At 39.5% G+C, this 25,278-nt stretch overlaps 1 protein-coding gene across 12 annotated transcripts in view; it reads right to left on the bottom strand.

Moving 5' to 3' along the window:
• The window catches only part of LRGUK (leucine rich repeats and guanylate kinase domain containing), a 132,999-nt gene that overhangs the window by 86,384 nt on the left and 21,337 nt on the right, over window positions 1-25,278 (bottom strand). For 10 of the 12 annotated variants that reach the window (XR_014266817.1, XR_014266818.1, XR_014266819.1 and 7 more), the window contains exons 2-5: window positions 23,033-23,140; window positions 20,654-20,735; window positions 10,241-10,341; window positions 6,507-6,588 (exon numbers count right to left, since the gene is read on the bottom strand). Coding sequence is in view for 9 of the 12 variants with exons in the window: in XM_082472888.1 (XP_082329014.1) it covers window positions 6,507-6,588; window positions 10,241-10,341; window positions 20,654-20,735; window positions 23,033-23,140 (373 nt within the window). In the remaining 3 variants the exon portion in view is untranslated. Of the gene's footprint in view, window positions 1-6,506; window positions 6,589-6,911; window positions 10,129-10,240; window positions 10,342-20,653; window positions 20,736-23,032; window positions 24,437-25,278 lie in introns of those variants that run through there. The other 2 variants (XM_082472885.1, XM_082472887.1) reach the window with 2 other exon arrangements.

Below are 25,278 nucleotides of genomic sequence, written 5' to 3'. Positions count from 1 at the left end.
TGCCACTGCCATCACTCACAGCACTGGGGCAAAGGGCGAGGAGCTGACTGAACACCTCTGCTGAGAAATAGGTTCATTTCACCGAAACTGTCTCCTATTTCCCAACTCTTCACTCCCCTTTAAATTTCAAGGAATTTTAGGCACTATAAATTACAGGTGACCCTTGACAAACAGGTCTGAAATGTATGGGTCCACTTATACATGGATTTTTTTTTTTTTTCACTAAATACATACTACAGTGGTACACCATCTGTAGAGGTTGGTTGAATCCACTGGTGCACAACCGTGGATACAAAGGGCTTACTGTAAAGTCATGTGTGGCTATTCGATTGCTCTGGGATCGGTCCCCTAACCCCCACCATTATTCAAGGGTCAACCGCAATCAGGCTCTTAAGTAAAGAGTACTTTTCACAGTGGCGCAACGGCTTCCCCCGCTAATTACTCCCATGGTCACATCATATGTGACTGCCAGCAATGCCAACAGTCAATATGCAGGACTGGTCCATCCAGAGCTCTAAGTTCAGGAATACCTTTATCTCTCCAATCTCCCATTTTCTTAAGAACCTTCATGAAATGTTACTTGCCCTTCCTCCTAACATTATTCTTTCATGTTCTTTCATAAGTCTTGGGACTTTCCGATAAGAAGAAATAGAATCAGATAAGCCGCTAAACTATTACAATGAATTAGCTTATTGAGTTAATCCTCTTAGGTATAGTTTAATTTTAAAAGGCCACTATCAGGAGAAAGAGACTCAAAGAACACAAGATCATCATACTGCATTCCAGCTCTAAAATTTTGTGATTCTATGAATAAATCTTTTACAGTGGAATGTTAGATCCTCGTGGAAACTGAGTGAAGGAATCCAAAGGCACATAAGCATAACTTTACAGCTAGGGAGAAGCCCAACAATTTATTTTTACATTTTGGCGATGCTGTCAGCAGTTCACAGTGCTTGACATGAATTATTCACTAGTCCGCATTTGCTCTTATTCATTTGTCTACAACCATAAAATATGGGCCGGGTGTACAGAAAACAGTTACTAAGAAATAAATAGGAAATCCATCACAATTCTCTTAGTGGAAAGAACCACAATGATGACTTTAATCAAAACCAATCCTGAAGGATCTATATCACCTTACCAGTGAAAAATGTTCTTCACTATGGGAGTGAATCTCTTTAAGAAATGAAACATGCATACACTTTAAATGGCTATGTGATAAAAGTAGTAATCATTCAATGAATTGCAACATGAGAAGAACAATGGAATGCAGAAGACTAGTCTCAGCTCAACCATTTACCAAATAATATCGGACGTTTCCCTGAGTCTCAGGCTCCTCTCCCATAAAATAACAGCACTAGATGATCCCTGAAGTCCTGTCTGGATTTAAAAATTCTATAAATCACTTTTTAAAAATTTCATGACTCTATAATCATGGAATAAATTCCAATGATCAATTAATATTTATAGGTAAAGAATAAACTGCATCCTTTCTTAAGACTAAATAAATATACTAATCCTCGGCAAAGTTTATCATCTTTCGATTTGGGGTGATTATCAATTAATCATCAGTTGCCCACCTACAGAAGGAAAAAATAGCATAATAAGATTAACTTAAAAAGTTGATATTTTAGAGTTAACAATTCATTCTGAGGTATTAACATAATCTACTACAATCACATTGTCAGCACTACTAGCTTGATTAACTGATTTGTTTTTTATTTTAAATAACTGCTTTTAATATTGATAATTATACTTCTCTTTTAATTTTATTTTAAACAAAACTGCAATTTTTTTCCCCCAAATAGAAAACACAGATGCTCACTAAGGAAATCTTGAATAAATACAAAAAGTTTAAAAAAAGATAACAGTCAAATTTCTAAAGCATTTAAAAAAGGACAAATGGAATAGCAGCAGATGAGAAAAGCATGACATTCAAGATATAACAGACAGGACTGATTAGCTTAGAGCTGTGGATCTCAAAGTGTGGTCCTCAGACCAGCAATGCCAGCATCATCCCGGAACTTGTTAGATATGCAAGTTCTCAGGTACCACCCCAGACCTACTTAACCAAAAGCTCTGGAGGGTGGGGACCAGAAATAGGTGTTTTAACAAGCCCTCCAGGGAATTCTGATAGAGCTGGACTTTGACATTTGGTAACTAACTGTTTTCAAGGAAATTAATTTCTAAGTTTCAAATTTAAAAAAATTTTAATGAAGACAGGCACATCATTGGCCATACATGGCCTGCTTTTATTTACTTTTAAAAATTTGATGAATATTCTTGAAACCACCACCATTCCCAGCCCAAGAAGTAGAACATTAGCAATAAGTTACATCTACCTCTGCACACCTCTCCTGTCATGTCTTGACGGCTCCCTCTCAGAGATAACCCCTAGGCTGAATTGCCTATTTCTTCTTCCCTTGCCCCTTTGGTTTTATACCTAAATTATATTTGGTTTGGACTTCCAGGGTGGTGCAGTGGTGAAGAATCCGCCTGCCAGTGCAGGGGACATGGGTTCGACCCCTGGTCCGGGAAGATCCCACATACCACAGAGCAACTAAGCCTGTGCGCCACAACTACTGAGCCTGTGCTCTAGAGCCCGCGAGCCACAACTACTGAGCCCACGCACCGCAACTACTGAAGCTGGCACGCCTAGAGCCTGTGCTCCGCAACAAGAGAAGCCACCGCAATGAGAAGCCCGTGCACCGCAAGAAAGAGTAGCCCCTGCTTGCCGCAACTAGAGAAAGCCCGCGTGCAGCAACGAAGACCCAACGCAGCCAAAAATTAAAAAAAAAAATTTTTTTAATTAAAAAAAATTATATTTGGTTTTATTGACAGTCAACTTTACTGGTACATGGAGATATATACAGTTCATTCATTTTCACGACTATATGATAATGCTATTGTATCAGTATACCATAATTTATTTATGCTCTCTTATCAAGGAATATTTGGGCTATTTCAATTTTTTGCTATTACAAGCCTCCAGGTACACGTATGCTAAACTTCCTATATATAGGAATGAAAGTGCTAGATCATAGAAAACGTGGATGTTCAACTTTACAAGATTGCACAAAATTGTTTTCCAAAGTGGTTGAACTAATTTCACACCCATAAGGAAGAAAAATAGAGATCCTCTTGACCTATGTGTTCTCCAACACATGGTATTTTTAGATTTCTTACATTCTGTCAACTGAATGGATATAATATAGTATATCGTGAGCTTGACTTGCATTTCTCTGAACACAAATGAGGTTGACATGTCTTCATATGTTTGTTAGCCTTTCTGATTCATTTTCTATAAAATTATATTTACACATCTTCTCCCATCTTCATATGCAGGAACATGCTATAATATATTTCCCTTTAGTTAGGTCTTTAATACCCTTCAATAAAGTTTTATTATGTTCTCCCGACAGGTCTTATTCATCTTTAGTAAGATACATATTCTTGTAAATGGCGTTTCTTTTTAAGGTTGTGTTTTCTAGTTGCTTGTTTGTGGTATAGAGTAATGCAATCGATTTCTGTTTATTGAAGTCATATCCAACTACCTTGTTGAACTCTCAAAACTCTATTATTTCTAGTAGTTTATTGCAAGTTCTTTTTTATATTCTGTAGACAATCATATCATTTGCAAAAAATGACTTTTTTTCCTTATCAGTCTTTATACTTTGCTTTCATTTCTTTCTCTTATGATGCTGAGTTAAGACCTCTTAAACAATGACGGTTAGAAGTGGCAAAGGCAGTTATCTTGTTTTGTATCCTTGATTTTAAAGAGTGCTTAGAACATGTCCGCAGTTAGGATAAAGTTTGTTTCAAATATTTTTGTTGACATTCTTATCAAGTTGAGGAAATTCCCTATTACTAGTTTACTAAGAGTTTTTATTGTGAATGAAGAATGGATTCTATTAAATTTTCTGTATCTATTGAGCTTCTATATCTATTTATCATATGATTTATTTCCCTTAATCTATTCATGTCATTAATGACATTTTAAAATTTTCTAATGTTAAACTATCCTTACATTCATGAGATAAACCTAACTTGGTCATGGTATATTATCTTTTTCATATACTGTCAGATTCAGTTCGCTAATAGTTTGTTTAGGATTTTTACATCTATATCACAAGTGAAATAAGCCTGTCATTTTCCTTTCTCTTACTGTTCCTTGTCTGGTTTGGGTATCAAAGTAACCTCATTAAAATGAATTGTGAATATGCCTTCTATTTTAAATCTTTGAAAGAATTTGTTCATTTTTGAAAGGTTTGTTCTTGAAAGTTGGGGTTTTTTGTATGAAGATTTTTAATTTAATTGATTTTAATTTGTAATGAACTAGTTTTATAGTTATAGGACTACTCAGCGTTTCTATCTCCAAGTCATATACATTTCTATCTCCAAGTTATATACATTTGGTGTATAACATTTTTCTAGGGATTTATCCATTTCATCTAAGTTTTTAAATGTTCTGGCATTAAAAAGTTGTTTAGAAATTCTTTTTTATCTCAAAGCTTTTAAGTCTTTTCAAAACTCTAATTACATAATTATACACAATATGATATGCCTGAACAGAACAAAAGAAAGAGGCATAGTTAGTACTGTTTAAAAATTAGCCTACTCTCTTTTCAAAATTGTAAGCTATCTAAGAAGTAGTTTATGAAGGGGAGCTAGTTCTGGGTATTTGTCTTTGCATTTTTAAAAACACAGATGAGGAATTGTGCCACGGTATTTACATTCTAATTATGTGTCTACGTTCTGAATTCCAATCGGTTCTGATGTAATAAAGCTTTTTACACTTTGGAGATGAGACTCTGTTGTTACATCTAAAGTCAAGTTTAAAAAACCCTGATTCCTTCCTCTGTTGACATTTACAAAGTCACAACAGTTTAGCATTTTACATGGAAAGATAAATTCATGTCGAAATTAAGACTTTCATGATAGAAATGTTTTAAAATGCATCCTCCATTTTCAGTCCAAAATACTGTGGAGTTGTTTTCTCTGGCAACTCCATGCTTGCACATAGAATATTTTCTGGGAGACAGAACTCCAGACTTTTGTGTCACCATTCTCACTCAGGGTACACTGAAGAATAGAAGGAGCTCTGGATGCTCAATCCCTTTTGTCCGGTTGGAGTTTAGGCGGGTAGCTGATGTCTAGACCAGTGCTCCTCAAGCTTTAATATGAACTCACATCACCTAGGGGGTCTTGTTAAAAATGCAGATTCTGATTTCAGAGGTCTTGGGTAGCAGCCAAGAGTCTGCATTTCTAAGAAGTTCCAGGCAATGCTGAGGCTGTTGGTGGTCCCTGAGGAGCATTCTTCTAGATGGCCTGAGATGAGTAGATCTCTGAGCCAGACAGCTTCTGGGCCGTCAGACTCTATCTCTTTCCAAATGCAAGATATACAACAGTCAAGCGTAAAGTGCAGGTTCTATGGACGGGTGCCGCTAATGTGTACTACTTTTAGTTTGTCATCAAAACATTTCATTTTGATCATTTTCTCATTCGGCTACGTTCAGGAAAACTTGCTCGTTTCAAGAACACCCTGTAAATGTCCACTAATTGCTCATTTTCACACACAAGTTCTAAAGAGAGTGATGTGATGTTTTAAGCTTTCCATCATATACAAATAAAGCGTTTTTCCTACAAAACATGTCTTCAAGAAAACGTACCTTCTGTTCTCCCCACATCTCAGCCTCATTACTAGTGTGTACTAGCTGCTGCCACATCCCTGGAATGAGGCACCCGAGGGCAATCGATTCATTCTCCACTCTGCCCTGAAAAATCCTCAGGTGGGTAGAAAGATACTGAGAAAGAGAAGGCGCTGCTCCCTTATCACCCAGAGAACACTGGTCTCTAGGGTAAGGAAGAGATTCAAGCTCATTAAACTCACAGATCCCCAGTCAACCCCTTAGGGTCCAGAAGCTGGAGCGTGTCTATGTTAAGGCAGGTGCTCTGTTTGCACAGGAGCCTGGCTCATGCAACAGATATGTTCTTGAAGTTGGCTGCGAATCAAAAATTGTTGGTTTTACTTTTTTAAAATTTTTATGAAAGCATCATTTGAGATACACTAGAGAGGATTGCTAGTTAAAGGGAGCTTAGTGTGAATCCTTTTGTAAAATAAATAATCACTAATTTTGGCCGTATCTGGATTTTCAGATACTGAATTTACATAAAATAGGGCCCCAGTTTAAGTAAATTTGAAGAAAGGAGTCGGGTAAAACAGAACTTCTTATCTGGTTCTAGAATTAAAAATAAGCCTATGTTTATCAGAAGAATGACCATCTTCTTAGCTTTTCAGGTGTCAGATGTTCTTGGCAAGCTTTGATTTGCACTCTTACTCCATGGTCAGTAAAATATCCTCATTTTGTGAATATCAATTCTTAACCGTTTAAATGAGTCACACATCTCTAGTAAATTGCCTATCTGGCACTATTCCAGGTCATCCAGTACACATGTATTAATGGGCCTCTTAATCAAACTTTCCCCTTTAATCATTCAAAGGATACTGTCCAAAATTAGTTTCGTGAGAGACTCATATGCCGACAAATCACACATTTCCGAAATTTGGTTGTAGGAAAAATCCACCTTCTGATAAGAGAAAGAGAGCAGAATGTTATACTTTATTTCTCATTCATCTTAACCACACAATTACTTGCACAACAAGAATGTATTTTCTGATGAGGGGTTACAATTCATAGTTGAAAATACACTCAGGCTAACGTACTTCCTTTGTGTTTAATCGTTTCCTAGATGGGACCCTCGTCTGCCCACTTTGAGGGGTACTAAGGGGGAGACCCTTCCCCATGGCCAGCGCGGACAGCCGTGCAACAGAAACGCTTTCTGTTTCTTCAGTCACTCTCCCCATTTTCAGCACCTATTTTAAACTTTCTTGATCTTCCTTCAGAGCTTACCTCAGTTTCACCCTTACTAACCACCATGTCTTCGTTTTCGCTGACGCCCAATAGCCTGTGTTCATTTAGTTTATATGCACATCTTGCTTCTGGCTTCTTTGCCTTCTCTGTTTCTGGCTCAATTTACTCTCCTGTGTCACCCCCTAAAGGCCAGAAAAGTCTTTCTTATTCATCCCTCAGGCCATACCTCGTCCACTCAGCACCCTTTCTCAAACTTGACTATCTTAGGAAAGCATTTTCAACAGTATTAGTTGTTCCTACTCAAAAATATGAGAAAGAAAAACAACATTAAATAATTTTGTTTAATTATTCACCTACTGACAAAAGATTAAAAAAATATATTTTTTTAAACACTGCATTAATGTGCTAGGCACATGGTAATCATTTTCTGGAAAACTATCAAGCAATTATATAATAAGTACTATTGTTATCTTCTTGTGCCCTTTAAAACAGTAATTTTACCTCCCCCCACCCATGCACTAAGATTATTTTTATCAATGTATTAAATACTAAATACTTCAAATACTAAAAACTTTAAGTACTGGACACTAAAAAAAATTTCTTTGAAAACAGCTCAAGTGGTAAGTGTAGAAAATTGGTTAAGTTGATTACAATACAGCAACAAGACTGCATAGTAAGTAAAATACAAGTATGTGAATCATGTGAAGAAATAGAAATGTGCAAACAAAATCCTGTTAAAAAAATCAGAAACAAAATTTTATGCATATACAAATTGCAACTATGTAAAATGCATTCCATGACTTAATTAAAAAGTCAGTTTGGCATGATAAAATGAAATTTCTTATTCGCTTTTTTCTTCTATATAATAATGATGGGCTAGAAATAAACATAATTATCTAGGTTTACTTATAGCTGACATTTTTCCATCAACACCTTTCATTCTTGCGCCACAGCTTGTGTGTGCTCATGATACCTATCTAACTACACACCTGTTGGGACTATATGCCTATACTGTGCCCTCCATGCACTTATGATACTGGGCTTGTTGAGAGACCTTAAAAGGGTTATGATATTGCCCTGACTCCCACTGGGAGTTCCACTGGAACCCAGAGCTTGTAAGAAGTGCCCATCAATCAAACGAACCTTCTTCACCTACTAAGAGCAAAATCATTCTAGGAAATACAAAAAGGGTAAAAGTATAAGCTCCTGCTCTTCGGGACATGTATGCTTTCTTTGGTTGGTGGCACAAGGCACATAGATAATAAATGAAACATAAGCAGAGCTATCTGAGAGGGTGGGACATTATACACAAGCGTGATTTACTGGAAAAATGGGCTTTGGGTCTCAGACATGGGGTTCAATGCCAGCCCTGTGGCCTCCCAGCAAAGGTTAAGTAAGTTATTTAACCTTTCTGTGCTTCTGCAAACTCATCTGTAAAATGGGACCATCCCAGCTGCCTCACAGTTCTATTGGGAGGATTTAGTAAGATCCTGCATTGAAAACATTGGAAGGCCTCAATCATTCCCCTCCCAGGTTCACAGAGGGTTCACTTAAGGTTCACATACGGTTGAAGTACCTCGTCAGGGGCACTCTGGCACTTTGCAAGCACTTTCCTAAAGTTACCAATACATTTGCTCTTAATTCTCTAGGAACTTAAACATTGAGGTATCTGCCATAACGATGGAAACACATCATTATACATTTGTCCAAACCCACAGAACGAACAACACCAAGAGTGAATCCTAATGTAAACCGTGGACTTCGGGTGATTATGATGTGTCAGTGTAGGTTTGAGTGTAACAAATGTCCCACTCTGGCGGGGGATGTTGATAATGGGGAGGCTGTGCATTTGTGGGGGCAGGAGATATATGGGAAATCTCTGCACTTTCTCCTCAATTTTGCTATGAACCTAAAAATTCTCTAAAAAAAAAAGATGGAGTATCTGATTTGTTTTTGTTTACTTGTGCAGTCTTTTGGGGAGGGGGTGAGGCAAGGTTGTGAATGAAAGAAACTCCAGGCAAGTTTTTCCCAAGGAGGGGGGTCACACTGTTGCCATGGCTGATTTCACTGGGGCTTAGGGCAAGGCAGAAGGGGACAGCAAAGGAGGGAGAATTAAGACAGCTCTGCAAGAACAATTCCTGATGACCTGGAGACCACAAGGCCCCATACTGAGGACAAATAGGCACCTTGTGTGGCTTTTCTGGATAAAGGAATGTCACCACAGCAATAACTGTAATTTCAAAGGGAAAAAACTCACTACTGATAAAAATGTAGCAATGTGAAATAACAGAAGAAAAATTAAGAAAGGCGTCTCACTGACAGTATGGAGGATGTCAGATTCTTGATTTCAAACAGACTCATATTTGTGCAAGCTCCAGCAGAATACGTTGGATCTCCATTAATTTGGCTTGTAAACAAAATAAAACTAATAGGTAATAAAAGGCAATCATTGATGTCCACTCCTTAAAACAACTTTTTAATGAAATATTTGAGTCCAATAGAAAAATACTCGCCCCAAGCTGTGGCAATGGTTACCAAATTTGTCAGCATGTTAGAGCCACCTGGGCGGGGTCTTTTAGAAATTCCCACACCCAGGCCTTACCTTGAACCACCTGAACCAGAATATCTGGCAGTGGGATCCAGGCATCAGTAGTCTTTAAAACTCTCCAGGTGATTCCAGTGTGCAGAAAATCGGAGTACCATTAATCTGTGACCTCTCTGCTCACGTGTGGCCCATGGACCAGCCCCAATGCCTCACCAGGAAGGCTGTTAGAAAGCAGAGCCTCAGGCCCACCTCTGACCTACTGGATCAGAATCTCATTTTCACAAGAACGCCACGTGACCTACCCACACGTTAAAGTGTGAGACACAGTGCTCCACAGCAGAGTAAGCTCCTCCATCAACCACCGTTCACAGAGTTTCATTCTGCCTCAGAAATGCAAAAGCAAGTGCAGAGAAGCAAGAATGAAGATCTGAAATCACTGCTTTCTAAACAAAAGTAAAGGTTGGATCAATAAAGAAGGCAAAATTTAAGCCCCCAGGAAATTTTTACAGAATTTTCAGGTATAAATTTGTTCTGCTATAATAAAAATATACAAACAATAACTCGTATTTAAATGAAGCAGAGAAAAGGGAAAGAAGTTAGTTCATTGGTTTGGACACTAGGTTTTAGCAAAGCTTCCGAAAAAGATAATCTCTTGAAAGACTATCTCCTTTTTCTAAAATAAATGATACACAAATCCTTCTCCTTTTTTATTTCATTTCTCCTCTGTCTTACTCTCTCTGAATTCTCTTTTAGTGCTGTTTTGCTTCTTAATGTATTTCACAAACCAGTTAACACAAGTAATTAGTGTATTAATAAAATCTACCTTGAGATTCTTGGGTAGCTTGAAATTGAAGAATGTCGTCAGTTTATTCTGAGACGCATTAAGTTCTAGAAGATAAGGCATACAGCTCACACAAGACAAATCTGGGGGGTAAAATGAATAAAGAATAAGGTAAGTCAATAAAATAAAACTTAGACAAAGTCATTAAAAACAGCATACATTATATCAGAACATTTTAAAACTATACCAGTTGTAAGCACATCTTAATTATTCCAGATGAGTGAAATGAATAAAAATAGGAATATGCAAAACACACACACACACACACACACACACACACACAAACACACACAGCATGGAAAATGCACCATGAGCCCAAAATTTAACCTTCTTCTCCAGGGCCCCCAACCTGTCCCATCCCCATCTTCCATCACAACCAGGAAAGAAATGACCGAGGCCTCCTTGTGGCCCAGCTCACTCTCCCCTGAGCTGCTAACAGTCAATGCTTCAAAAATGCCAGCCTTGGGGGAGACCTTCAATATGGCGCAGGAGTTAGACGTGGAGATCACCTTCCTCCCCATAAATACATCAGAAATACATCTACATGCGGAACAACTCCTACAGAACACCTACTCAAGGCTGGCAGAAGACCTCAGACTTCCCAAAAGGCAAGAAACTCCCCACGTACCTGGGTAGGGCAAAAGAAAAAAGAAAAAACAGAGACAAAAGAATAGGGACGGGACCTGCACTTCTGGGAGGGAGCTGTGAAGGAGGAAAGGTTTCCACACACTAGGAAGCCCCTTCGCAGGCAGAGATGAGGGGGTGGCGGTGGGGGGGGGTAAGCTTCGGAGCCACGGAGAAGAGCGCAGCCACAGGGGTGCGGAGGGCAAAGCGGAGAGATTCCCGCACAGAAGATCGGTGCCGACCAGCACTCACCAGCCCGAGAGGCTTGTCTGCTCACCCGCCGGGGGGGGGGGGCAGGGGCTGGGAGTTGAGGCTCGGGCTTCGGAGGTCGGATCCCAGGGAGAGGACTGGGGTTGGCTGCGTGAACACAGCCTGAAGCAGGCAAGTGCACCACAGCTAGCCGGGAGGGAGTCCGGGAAAAAGTCTGGAGCTGCCGAAGAGGCAACAGACCATTGTTTTGGGTGTGTGAGGAGAGAGGATTCAGGGCACCGTCTAAACGAGCTCCAGAGACGGGCGCGAGCCGTGGCTATCAGCGCGGACCCCAGAGACATGAGACACTAAGGCTGCTGTTGCCGCCACCAAGAAGCCTGTGTGCGGGCCCAGGTCACTCTCCACACCTCCCCTCCCGGGAGCCTGTGCAGCCCGCCACTGCCAGGGTCCCGTGATCCAGGGACAACTTCCCAGGGAGAATGCACGGCGCCTCAGGCTGGTGCAACGTCACGCCGGCCTCTGCCCCACAGGCTCGCCCCGCATTCCATACCCCTCCTTCCCCCCATCCTGAGTGAGCCAGAGCCCCCGAATCAGCTGCTCCTTTAACCCCATCCGGTCTGAGCGGGAACAGACGCCCTCAGGCGACCTACATGCAGAGGCGGGGCCAAATCCAAAGCTGAACACCGGGAGCTGTGCGAACAAAGAAGAGAAAGGGAAATCTCTCCCAGCAGCCTCAGTAGCAGCGGATTAAATCTCCACAATCAACTTGATGTAACCTGCATCTCTGGAATACCTGAATAAACAATGAATCATCCCAAATTGAGGTGGTGGACTTTGGAGGCAATGATATATATATATTTTTTCCATTTTCTCTTTTTGTGAGTGTGTATGTGTATGCTTCTTTGTGTGATTTTGTCTGTATAGCTTTGCTTTTACCATTTGTCCTAGGGTTCCGTCTGTCCAGTTTCTGTTTCTTTTCTTTTTTGGGATACTTTTTAGCACTTGTTATAATTGGTAGATTTGTTTTTTGGTTTGGTTGCTCTCTTTTTTTAATTTTTAATAATTATTTTTTATTTTAATAACTTTATTTTATTTTATTTTTTTCCTTCTTTTTTTCTCCCTTTTCTTCTGAGCCATGTGGCTGACAGGGTCTTGGTGCTCCAGCTGGATGTCAGGCTTGTGCCTCTGAGGTAGGAGAGCTGAGTTCCGGACATTGGACCACCAGAGACCTTCCGGCTCCACGTAATATCAAATGGCGAAAGCTCTCCCAGAGATCTCCATCTCAATGCTAAGACTCAGCTCCACTCAACAACCAGCAAGATACAGTACTGGACACCCTATGCCAAACAACTAGCAAGACAGTAACACAACCCCGCCCATTAGCAGAGAGGATGCCTAAAATCATAATAAGGTCACAGACACCCCAAACACACCACCGGACGCAGTCCTACCCACCAGGAAGACAAGATCCAGCCTCATCCTCCAGAACACAGGCACCAGTTCCCTCCACCAGGAAGCCTACACAACCCCCTGAACCAACCTTACCCACTGGGGGCAGACACCAAAAACAATGGGAACTACGAACCTGCAGCCTGTGAAAAGGAGACCCCAAACACAGTAAGTTAAGCAAAATGAGAAGACAGAGAAACACAGCAGATGAAGGAGCAATGTAAAAACCCACCAGACCAAACAAATGAAGAGGAAATAGGCAGTCAACCTGAAAAAGAATTCAGCGTAAAGATAGTAAACATGATCCAAAATCTTGGAAATAGAATGGAAAAAATACAAGAAACGTTTAACAAGGACCTGGAAGAACTAAAGAGCAAACAAACAATGATGAACAACACAATAAATGAAATTTAAAATTCTCTAGAAGGAATCAATAGTAGAATAACTGAGGCAGAAGAACAGATAAGTGACCTGGAAGATAAAATAATGGAAATAACTACTGCAGAGCAGATTAAAGAAAAAAGAATGAAAAGAATTGAGGACAGTCCCAGAGACCTCTGGGACAACATTAAATGCACCAACATTTGAATTATAGGGGTCCCAGAGGAAGAAGAGAAAAAGAAAGGGACTGAGAAAATATTTCAAGAGATTATAGTTGCAAACTTCCCTAATATGGGAAAGGAAATAGTTAATCAAGTCCAGGAAGCACAGAGACTCCCATACAGGATAAATCCACGGAGAAACACACCAAGACACATATTACTCAATCAATCAAAAAATAAATACAAAGAAAAACTATTAAAAGCAGCAAGGGAAAAACAACAAATAACATACAAGGGAATCCCCATAAGGTTAACAGCTGATCTTTCAGCAGAAACTCTACAAAACAGAAGGGAGTGGCAGGACATATTTAAAATGATGAAAGGGAAGAACCTACAACCAAGATTACTCTACCCAGCAAGGATCTCGTTCAGATTCGACAGAGAAATTAAAACCTTTACAGACAAGCAAAAGCTAAGACAATTCAGCACCACCAAACCAGCTTTACAACAAATGCTAAAGGACCTTCCCTAGGCAGGAAAGACAAAAGAAGAAAAAGACCTACAATAACAAACCCAAAACAATTAAGAAAATGGTAATAGGAACATACATATCAATAATTACCTTAAATGTAAATGGATTAAATGCTGCAACCAAAAGACATAGACTGGCTGAATGGATACAAAAACAAGACCCATATATATGCTGTCTACAAGAGACCCACTTCAGACCTAGGGACACAGACAGACTGAAAGTGAGAGGATGGAAAAAGATATTCCATGCAAATGGAAATCAAAAGAAAGCTGGAGTAGCAATTCTCGTATCACACAAAATAGACTTTAAAATAAAGACTATTACAAGATGCAGAGAAGGACCCTACATAATGATCAAGGGATCAATCCAACAAGAAGATATAACAATTGTAAATATTTATGCACCCAACAAAGGAGCACCTCAATACATAAGGAAAATGCTAACAGCCATAAAAGGGGAAATCAACAGTAACACAATCACATTAGGGGACTTTAACACCCCACTTTCACCAATGGACAGATCATCCAAAATGAAAATAAATAAGGAAACACGAGCTTTAAATGACACATTAAATAAGATAGACTTAATTGATATTTATAGGACATTGCATCCAAAAACAACAGAATACACTTTCTTCTCAAGTGCTCATGGAACATTCTCCAGGATAGATATCTTGTGTCACAAATCAAGCCTTGGTAAATTTAAGAAAATGGAAATTGTATCAAGTATCTTTTTCAACCACAACACTATGAGACTAGATATCAATTATAGGAAAAAATCTGTAAAAAATACAAATACATGGAGGCTAAACAATACCCTACTTAATAACCAAGAGATCACTGAAGAAATCAAAGAGGAAATAAAAAAATACTTAGAAAGAAATGACAATGAAAACACGATGACCCAAAACCTATGGGACGCAGCAAAAGCAGTTCTAAGAGGGAACTTTACAGCAATACAGTCCTACCTCAAGAAACAAGAAACATCTCAAATAAACAACCTACCCTTACACCTAAAGCAATTAGAGAAAGAAGAACAAAACCCCCCCAAATTTAGCAGAAGGAAAGAAATCATAAAGATCAGATCAGAAATAAATGAAAAAGAAATGAAGGAAACGATAGCAAAGATCAATAAAACTAAAAGCTGGTTCTTTGAGAACATAAACAAAATTGATAAACCATTAGCCAGACTCATAAAGAAAAAAAGGGAGAAGACTCAAATCAATAGAACTAGAAATGAAAAAGGAGAAGTAACAACTGACACTGCAGAAATACAAAGGATCATGAGAGATTACTACAAGCAACTATATGGCAATAAAATGGACAACCTGGAAGAAACGGACACATTCTTAGAGAAGCACAACCTTCTGAGACTGAACCAGGAAGAAATAGAAAATATAAACAGACCAATCACAAACACTGAAATTGAGACTGTGATTAAAAATCTTCCAACAAACAAAAGGCCACGACCAGATGGCTTCACAGGCGAATTCTATCAAACATTTAGAGAAGAGCGAATACCTATCCTTCTCAAACTCTTCCAAAATATAGCAGAGGGAGGAACACTCCCAAACTCATTCTATGAGGTCACTATCACCCTGATACCAAAACCAGACAAAGATATCACAAAGAAAGAAAACTACAGGCCAATATCACTGATGAACATAGATGCAAAAATCCTCAACAAAATACTAGCAAACAAAATCCAACAGCACATTAAAAGCATCATACACCATGATCAAGTGGGGTTTATTCAAGGAATGCAAGGATTCTTCAATATATGCAAATCAATCAATGTGATACATCATATTAACAAATTGAAGGAGAAAAACCATATGATCATCTCAAATAGATGCCGAAAAAGCTTTTGACAAAATTCAACACCCATTTATGATAAAAACCCTCCAGAAAGTAGGCATAGAGGGAACTTACCTCAACATAATAAAGGCCATATATGACAAACCCACAGCCAACATCGTTCCCCATGGTGAAAAACTGAAACCATGTCCACTAAGATCAGGAACAAGACAGGTTGCCCACTCTCACCACTATTATTCAACATAGTTTTGGAAGTTTTAGCCACAGCAATCAGAGAAGAAAAAGAAATAAAAGGAATACAAATCAGAAAAGAAGAAGTAAGACGGTCGCTGTTTGCAGATGACATGATACTATACATAGAGAATCCTAAAGACGCTACCAGAAAACTACTAGAGCTAATCAATGAATTTGGTAAAGTAGCAGGATACAAAATTAATGCACAGACAACTCTTGCATTCCTATACACTAATGATGAAAAATCTGAAAGAGAAATTAAGGAAACACTCCCATTTACCATTGCAACAAAAAGAATAAAATACCTAGGAATAAACCTACCTAAGGAGACAAAAAGACCTGTACGCAGAAAACTATAAGACACTGATGAGAGAAATTAAAGATGATACAAACAGATGGAGAGATATACCATGTTCTTGGATTGGAAGAATCAACATTGTGAAAATGACTATACTACCCAAAGCAATCTACAGATTCAGTGCAATCCCTATCAAACTACCAATGGCATTTTTCACAGAAGCAGAACAAAAAATTTCACAATTTGTATGGAAATACAAAAGACCCCGAATAGCCAAAGCAATCTTGAGAAAGAAAAACGGAGCTGGAGGAATCAGCCTCCCGGACTTCAGACTATACTACAAAGGTACAGTAATCAAGACAGGATGGTACTGGCACAAAAACAGAAGTATAGATCAATGGAACAGGAGAGAAAGCCCAGAGGTAAACCCACATACGTATGGTCACCTTATTTTTGATAAAGGAGGCAAGAATATACAATGGAGAAAAGTCAGCCTCTTCAATAGGTGGTGCTGGGAAAACTGAACACCTACATGTAAAAGAACGAAATTAGAACACTCTCTAACACCATACACAAAAATAAACTCAAAATGGATTAAAGACCTAAATGTAAGGCCATACACTATAAAACTCTTAGAGGAAACATAGGCAGAACACTCTGTGACATAAATCACAGCAAGATCCTTTTTGACCCACCTCCTAGAGAAATGGAAATAAAAATAAAAATAAACAAATGGGACCTAATGAAACTTAAAAGCTTTTGCACAGCAAAGGAAACCATAAACAAGACGAAAAGACAACCCTCAGAATGGGAGAAAATATTTGCAAATGAAGCAACTGACAAAGGACTAATCTCCAAAATTTACAAGCAGCTCATGCAGCTCAATATCAAAAAAACAAACAACCCAATCTAAATATGGGCAGAAGACCTAAACAGACATTTCTCCAAAGAAGATACACAGACAGCCAAAAAACACATGAAAGAATGCTCAACATCACTAACCGTTAAAGAAATGCAAATCAAAACTACAATGAGGTATCACCTCACACCAGTCAGAATGGCCATCATCAAAAAATCTACAAACAATAAATGCTGGAGAGGGTGTGGAGAAAAGGGAACCCTCTTGCACTGTTGGTGGGAATGTAAATTGATACAGCTACTATGGAGAACAGTAGGGAGGGTCCTTAAACATCTAAAAATAGAACTACCATACGACCCAGCAATCCCATTACTGGGCATTTACCCTGAGAAAACCACAATTCAAAAAGAGTCGTGTACCACCATGTTCGTTGCAGCTCTATTTACAATAGCCAGGACATGGAAGTAACCTAAGTGTCCATCGACAGATGAATGGATAAAGAAGATGTGGTACATATACACAATGGAATATTACTCCGCCCTAAAAAGAAACGAAATTGAGTTATTTGTAGTGAGGTGGATGGACCTAGAGTCTGTCATACAGAGTGAAGTAAGTGAGAAAGAGAACAACAAATACTGTACGCTAACACATATATATGGAATATATATAAAAAAAAAGGTTATCGAGAACCTAGGGGCAGGACAGGAATAATAATGCAGATGTAGAGAATGGACTTGAGGACATGCGGAGCGGGAAGGGGAAGCTGGGACAAAGTGAGAGAGTGGCATGGACTTATATATACTACCAAATGTAAAACAGATAGCTAGTGGGAAGCAACCGCATAGCACAGGGAGATCAGCTCGGTGCTTTGTGACCACCTAGAGGGGTGGGATAGGGAGGGTGGGAGGGAGACGCAAGAGGGAGGAGATATGGGGATATATGTGTATGTATAGTTGATTCACTTTGTTATAAAGCAGAAACTAACACACCATTGTACAGCAATTATACTCCAATAAAGATATTTAAAAAAAAGAAAAATGCCAGCCTTGGAGGAACTAAAGCCTGAGATAATCCTCTTGATAATTAGCCCCTAAATAACTGCATTAGGTGTTTTCAGAAAGACTAAAAATGCCGCAATTCGTTCTTTGTTATAAATTAAATTTTGTTTTAGATGGACTGAATCTTAAATCTTATTAATTATTTGAAGTGATTTAAATTATTGCTGTTATTTTACTTTGATTTTGGGCTGCTTAAAAAGTATGTCTGAGTTTTGCATTTTATCCCAAGCCAATATTCTGAACCTAGAATACTAAGTCAAGGACTATTGTGCTAATACTCGCCTCTAATGAAATTATATACACGACATAGAAATAGTGAAGGATTGCTTTGTTCCGCGACTTTACAGCAGACGGACTTTGGGACAGCAGGAGGATTAGGGAAAGGCTCAGGAAGAATCACATGACAAGGATTTACAGCCCCGTCTCTACCTGCAACTTGCTTCTCCACCCGTCTTGTAACTCTAGATCACACAACCAGCGATCAAAGCCCCTCAGAAGATGGCCTCTGGAGGAGAACAGAGCCTCCACACCTGAAGCCCAGCAAAGTGCTTCTACCCTTCACCAGGTGATAAAGTCACCCCCAGGCCAGGAGAAGGAAGCACAGCTCAGTACTGGGGCCCTGCCCTGGAGTAGGTAGAGCCAGAAAGGTGAGGGCCCCCTGACCCCACCCCCCCAACAACTTTCCTTCTCAGGGTCGTGGAAGCCAGAAGATCTCTACCAATTTCTACTTTATTTCTCTGGTCTAAATCACAGCCTTCTTTAGCCTGTCTTTTTTATGAAATTGTTCTAGGAGGGACAGAACACTGAGACATCAACACTTTGGTGGGAAGTCATGAGCAAATCCAGAAAGGCTGCCTGTGAGAGGAAAGCTAAGAAGAAACTGTAATTGCTTTACAAGTTTTGCCTATTTGTCCCATCTGAGCTCAGCTCCATATCTGTCAACGGTGATCTCAACCCTCTTAATTTCCACGGGCCCCCATATCCCCTTGGAGCTGATCTTTCTGTGGGCAGGTAAGTGCTGTACCATGGAGCTCTGTCTTGAAGCAAAAGCAGCAGCTACCACTTGGATGGTGAGTACATTTCACGCTTTGTAGATGCTCAATGCTTTCGAAACACTTTGATAGGAAAAATCCACCTTCGGGGTTGCTGGGCTTCTAACTCTCCCTACTCGGTGTAGTGACCTCCTTGTCCACCAGATGGCAGGAGCTCCTCATGTCTACAACTGTGGTTCTCAAAGTGTGGTCGTGTACAGGCTTCCAGGGAAACTAACCAGAAATGCAAATTTTCAAGTCCCACCCCAGATCTACTGAATCAGAAAGTCTGAGGGTGGGGCACAGGCATCTATGTTTTAACAGGTACCCTCCAGGTGATTCTGATGCAAGTTGAAATCTGGTCCATATCAGGTCATCAATAAAGCTGTTCTCTTGAAAAGAAACATATATACTGTGCCTTACACACAATAAGTTCTCGAACACTTGATGAGTTAATAAAGGGGGACATAAAAGATTGAAGGAGACTGATCTGAAGAGGAAAGCTTCATTTGCTACCGGGGACTGCTTGCTCAAGGGGCAAGGGTATGAAGCCACATCTCTTTCCCCTTCGCCAAGCACAAAAGATTGCTGGAGTCTCCCCAACCCCGCAATCCCTTAACCAGTAAATGAAACCAATCTTGGAGGTATGGGGTGTGGGGAGAGCGCCTGCCAGTAACACTAAAAATTCTTTCTGATGATAACATATCTGGCATTTGCCTTAAATAACCCTGGGAAGGATGGATGAAGCAAGATGGGCCATGGGCTGATAATTGTTGAACCTGAATATTCATTACAAACCTCTCTACTTGTGCACGTTTGTAATTTTCCGTAAAAAAGTTTTATGAAACTAGAAAAAAATTAATAAAAAGCCTTTCAAAACAGTAGCATTTGAAGAATTAAAATATGCTAGAATGCTTCTTAGCCATTGAAAAGAGTGAATTTTAATTATTGCAGTCAGATGGGAGGAAGAAATCAGAAAATGAATCAGAGAAGACCATATCAGCAACACTTAATCGTCTTAAAAAAAAGCTAAAGTGAACAGAAAGGTGATCAACGAAGAAAGAAGCAGGTCAGAAATTTCAAATAGGGTCAGAAAATTAGAAATAAGGATCAAGCTTGGAAGAAAATGTGACTAATTTCATTCAATGTGAGCAAGGTATCACCACAGATACCTTATATGGAACTACAAATGGCAGAGTTAGACTTGTAAGAACCCACTAACTATATGGAGACAGCAAAGAGAGGGGGAAAAAATAAATTTCTGAATCCCTGGTGTTCAAATAAGAACAGAAGTAGCTAGCCAGGATTAAGATGTAGATGCAAATGCAAAATAAAGAAAAGCGTCCATTAAAGGGGGAAAAAAGGACTAGTTCATCTACACTGAATAAACTAAAAGAGGGAAGGAAATGGGAATCAGCAAACATTCAGGAGGCATTAAAGAAGTAATGATCCATCTCTTGAAAGGAAAAAGCAAAGCAAACATTCCATCTGACGCTCTTTAATATCACTGAGTGGGTCTCAACCATCGCATAATGTAGCATGTTTGCTGACCTCTGCCTTTTTCTTTTCTCATCAGTTACAGGTGCTTTTTTTCCATGGAAGACAGAGGATCAATGTGTAAAGTGATCCACAATAGCACTTATATCAAGTTTGGTAGTATTAAAGTATATTACATTCTGCAAAGCTTAAATTTTGAAATAATTCAGCAATCCACTGACTTACTAGAATGACAATTACATACCTTCAATTTTATTTACTGAAAGATCCAACTTCTGCAGGTGAATGTATCCACAGAGGATGCTAATGTCAATTAAATCAAGATCCTGAGAAAATAAAAGGTAAAAGATTTAATGTTGCTTTAACAGATGAGTACTCAGGCTTCTCAAGACATCTGGAAATAGAAGTTGACAGAAAGAAATCCAGAATTTCCTTTGAAAGTACAGTAGAAGTGAGAGAATAAAATCTGAAGCCTACTACCAATAGGGTCTCAAAACAGACTACAAACCCCATCAACAAATGCATTCTTCTGAAGGAAACAATAGCTTGGAAAATTAGTGTTGTTAGCAAGAACATATACAACATGAAAAGGCAAATTAAAGCAGTGTTCATGAACACCTTTAGAGCAGAGTTTTATATTTTAAAAAAACCACACACATAAAAGCAATAAAGCCAAAGCCTTTATCTAGTAGAAGAAAAGAAAAAGCAAATGCCTAGAATTCAAATGAAATGTTAGAAGAGTTCACACCTAATCGAGTGATCATTAATAACAATACTTCTTACGCTTCCTCAGGCTTCAAAGCTCTCTCCCAATAATCTCATCTGATCAAACAAACCTGTGAGATCTGTAGGGCAGATTATCCCCAGTGTAGGGATGAGGAATGTGAGGTACAAAGAGGTACGTAAATAGCCTAAAATCACTTAGCAAGTTAGCAATACAAAAGCAGCTCCAAGCCTCCTGAATCTTTGTCCGAGATCCCTTCCATGAAATCTTGCATCTAGTGAACATCACGAGGGGTTGGAGGGGAATTTGGCCCCTTGGAACAAAGACTCATGTCACTGGTTTATGTTGTGATGTCAGAGTCAGAAAAAGTCAACTAATATAGTGTCATGATAAGCAAGTTCTCAAATATAAGAATGATAAGAATTTTAATAAAGACCTCTAGAACAGTAATAAGTAAATTACTGATGACCTACTACATACAAGGCATTAAGCTTGGCATGAGGAGAAACACGTACAATGATGGACTAGAGCTATATTTTGCCTTTAAGAAACTTACGACTTTGGGTAGGAGAGAAATTGTGTACACAAGTAGTTAGAGAAAGTTAAAAAATTATGTGTAATATAAGTAAGACATAAGGCGGGAAAAATCACTAACCTGGCCAACCCTAAGAAAGTGTATGCAGTAAGACAGGCTATTAGGGCAAAGTAATTCAACATGTAATATCTCAAATGTAAGGAGGTCAGTGGCAAAGTAAGAAGCTTTGGTCCATCTAGCTGAAATAAGATTTAAAGGATTGTGCTTTTTTGTAGATCAATTTAAGGCGTAGCACTACGTATATACGTAGAGTATTGATTGAAAAGGACTTGTCTGCAGATGTACCGCTACTGGAATTTTCTTCCATTCCAAAGCCTAACATAGTGCAAGGCACACGGGCTGCTCCCTGTACATTACTGCCTGACTGGCCGAGTCATCCATAAAATGCTGTAAAGTGAAAATTAGTAAAAGATTAGAGCCTTCGTATGCTGTTCTCAAAGGACATGCCATGAAACCAGCATGGGTAAAAAGGGCTTAACATTTTTTGGACAGTTTACTAGTTCAAATCCAAGATAAAACAGCCTTGCTATGAATTATATATGCTTGAGGCAAATTAGGGTGCTGTAGCAAAATTTCAGTGTGCTTTTTTCACCTACATATCTGCATTTACTCTGTGGACCTCCAAGGAGTAGTTAGTGCTTTACAATACAAGAAAGCAAAAAAGAAAAAAATTATTTTCCTAGGACTATAAAGAAACAAAATGAGGAAAGAAGCTGAAATACTCTGAGTACTCTGCTCTTACAGCTTCTCTTATGATAAATTTAGAGTCAAGATGCTGTGCTGGTATCGAAATCTTGAAAATTGATGAATAACAACGCATTTTTCTCTTTCATAATAGGTACCTTTTAGAAAGTGAGCTATAGCTCACAGCTACTGATTTCTTGACATACTTAGGGGGAAAAAAGTCAATACAAAAATATTTTGTTCCCTTGGATTCAGATATAAATTGTAGTCCTGGCACTGATCAGAAAGAAAATTCTTAGAGTTTTTGATTGGTTTTACAGAATCAAATTCAACCTCCTGGAAGGAAAGCATTGATTACTATAAAACAGACTGCTTAAGATGAAAGAAATAGACTGTGAAGGAAATGAAAACAAAGGAACTTGGCGGGGGGCAAGGGGGCTGATTATTGGACTGGCCAGGGCTCTTTGATGTCAAACATAAATAACTCATCGCCATTCTCCATCACATGCAAGACTTCGAGATTTGGGGGCCACCAAAAAAGCTATGAGTACCAGAGAAAACGGATGTGGTCCCACCAGTGTCAAGATGTAGCCAGCCAATGGTGACCTTCTCATACTCACTGATAAAGTCAGACTGAGGTAGACCTGCTCAGTCCCAGAGGCTGAGCGCCCCAGTTCGTAGAGTTTCTCAGCCACGACCTCCTCTCTCAGGACCCCATCAAATTCTCCCTGCAAAAAAACCAGAGAGGTGGACAAAGAAAGGACTTCCATTAGAAAAGAAGTAATCCACCTCATCATATCCAGCACTTATTTACTATATTACATATCTGGGAGCTGAGCCTTCCAAAATTTACCGGCCCCAAAGAAAACTGTGTTGTTGGGACTTCCCTGGTGGCACAGTGGTTAAGAATCCGCCTGCCAATGCAGGGGACACGGGTTCGATCCCTGGTCCGGGAAGATCCCACATGCCGCAGAGCAACTAAGCCCGTGCGCCACAACTACTGACCCTGTGCTCTAGAGCCTGCAAGCCACAACTACTGAGCCCACGTGCCACAACTACTGAAGTCCATGTGCCTAGAGCCCGTGCTCCACAACAAGAGAAGCCATTGCGATGAGAAGCCCGTTGCACTGCAATGAAGAGTAGCCCCCTCTCGCCGCAACTAGAGAAAGCCTGTGCACAGCAACGAAGACCCAGCACAGCCATAAATAAATAAATAAATAAAGGAAATGGTAATTTAAAAAAAAACTGTGTTGAAGACCCATACATATTACATCTGATTAAGAAAATATCGATCAAATCAATGTATTGCTGCTGAACTTGCAGGTGGTTGCTTGTATTAGGTATTCAAAGCAGAATTAACACAGCAGCAATAGAAGCGTCAATATTAGTGATGACAGCTACGTTGATTTAGTGCTTCTGTTCTGGGCACTGTGCTAAGAGCTCTCAATGGGTCCACTCCTTTAATCCTCCTGACAATCCTGAGGGAGGTATGCTTAGCTCCATTTTACAAATGAAGAAACTAAGTCTCACAGAAGTTAACTTGCCTGAAACCACATAGCTAGTATGTGACAGAGCCAGAATACAAATCCGAATCTGTCTGACTCCAGGGCAGTTCTAACCACTGCACTTGACTGCTTGTCCACAACCCAAAGGATGGTTACATCAAATTAAGGCAATTACTTCTCTACATCTGGTATTCTTGTTGGAGAAAACAGGTCCTCAGTTCACTTTGTACTGGCTAATTTTGCTGGATTCATACAATTTACAAGATTAATTAAAAGGGTAATATCATTTGTAGAAGGAGGTTGGCCCTTAGTGTATAGATACCATGGACCAGTGGTGGCCCAGCACACCCCTCCCCCAATAATGACAGATAGAACAGATAATAGATACACTAGTGCTGTGTTTGTGCTGCCTTCAGCTCCATAACGACCAACACATTAATGTCAGCATGAGGACACAAAATACAAGTAACCACATCAGTCGCGCCAATATTACTAACCAATGGAACTGGTATACGGACTATGATGGCAAAATACTCTTTCAGGTCTTCCATATTAATTCAAGAACCAATGATGTTGCTCAGGCTTCTAGTACTAAGGACATACGTATGCAGGCTTGCGCTACTGTAAAGAGTTTTCTTTCCTCCCCAATTTCCACTACCCCAGAGAAGCAAATATCACTCACACGGAGATCCTGCACAGCTGGTTTGAACCCCAGATCTGCCATTTTGGATATATGACTTTGGGAGATAAAGTTTTCTCTGAGACTCATAATTTTTCGTCTATAAATAGGATATGTTATTACTTTTTCTTAATGTTTTGGAGAGAATGAAAAATAATTGTGAACATAAAGCTCTTAGCGTGGTGCCTAGAACACAGCAAGTGTCCCCAGTAAATGGCAGCTGTTAGCACAAATTGGTGAATTCATAAATTTCACATCTTAATGTTTCATTCGTCCATACCAATCAACCTGTTCACAAAATGGGGGAAAGAAATCTACTTTTCTAAACAAAGTTGCAATTTTTTATAGTAGGCCTGGGAAGGAATAGAGGTGAGAGAGTGTTACCTTCCCTCCCAAACTTTCCATGTGGCCCACCCCCTCCATTTCCTGGAAACAAGAAACTACAGAATCCCTTATTTACAATAGGTGGACATCTGTTTTTCAACACAGCCATTGATACAGAGACGGGACACACTGTTAGCACTGTCGCAAACCCCCAAGGCAAGACTCCTCACGGCCACCCCCTCACACATCCTTTGAGGTTCCTGCCATTTGTCAGGGTCATGTCTCTCCCTTCTGGTCTTTGGTCATCTTCAGACCTTGACCAGCCCTAGCTGTATCTTGGGTGGTTTCAGAATCCCTA

Source organism: Balaenoptera physalus (assembly GCF_965194825.1).
Source record: "Balaenoptera physalus genome assembly, chromosome: 8".
NCBI classification, from domain to species: domain Eukaryota; kingdom Metazoa; phylum Chordata; class Mammalia; order Artiodactyla; family Balaenopteridae; genus Balaenoptera; species Balaenoptera physalus.
This window is presented reverse-complemented; position numbering and strand designations above follow the sequence as displayed.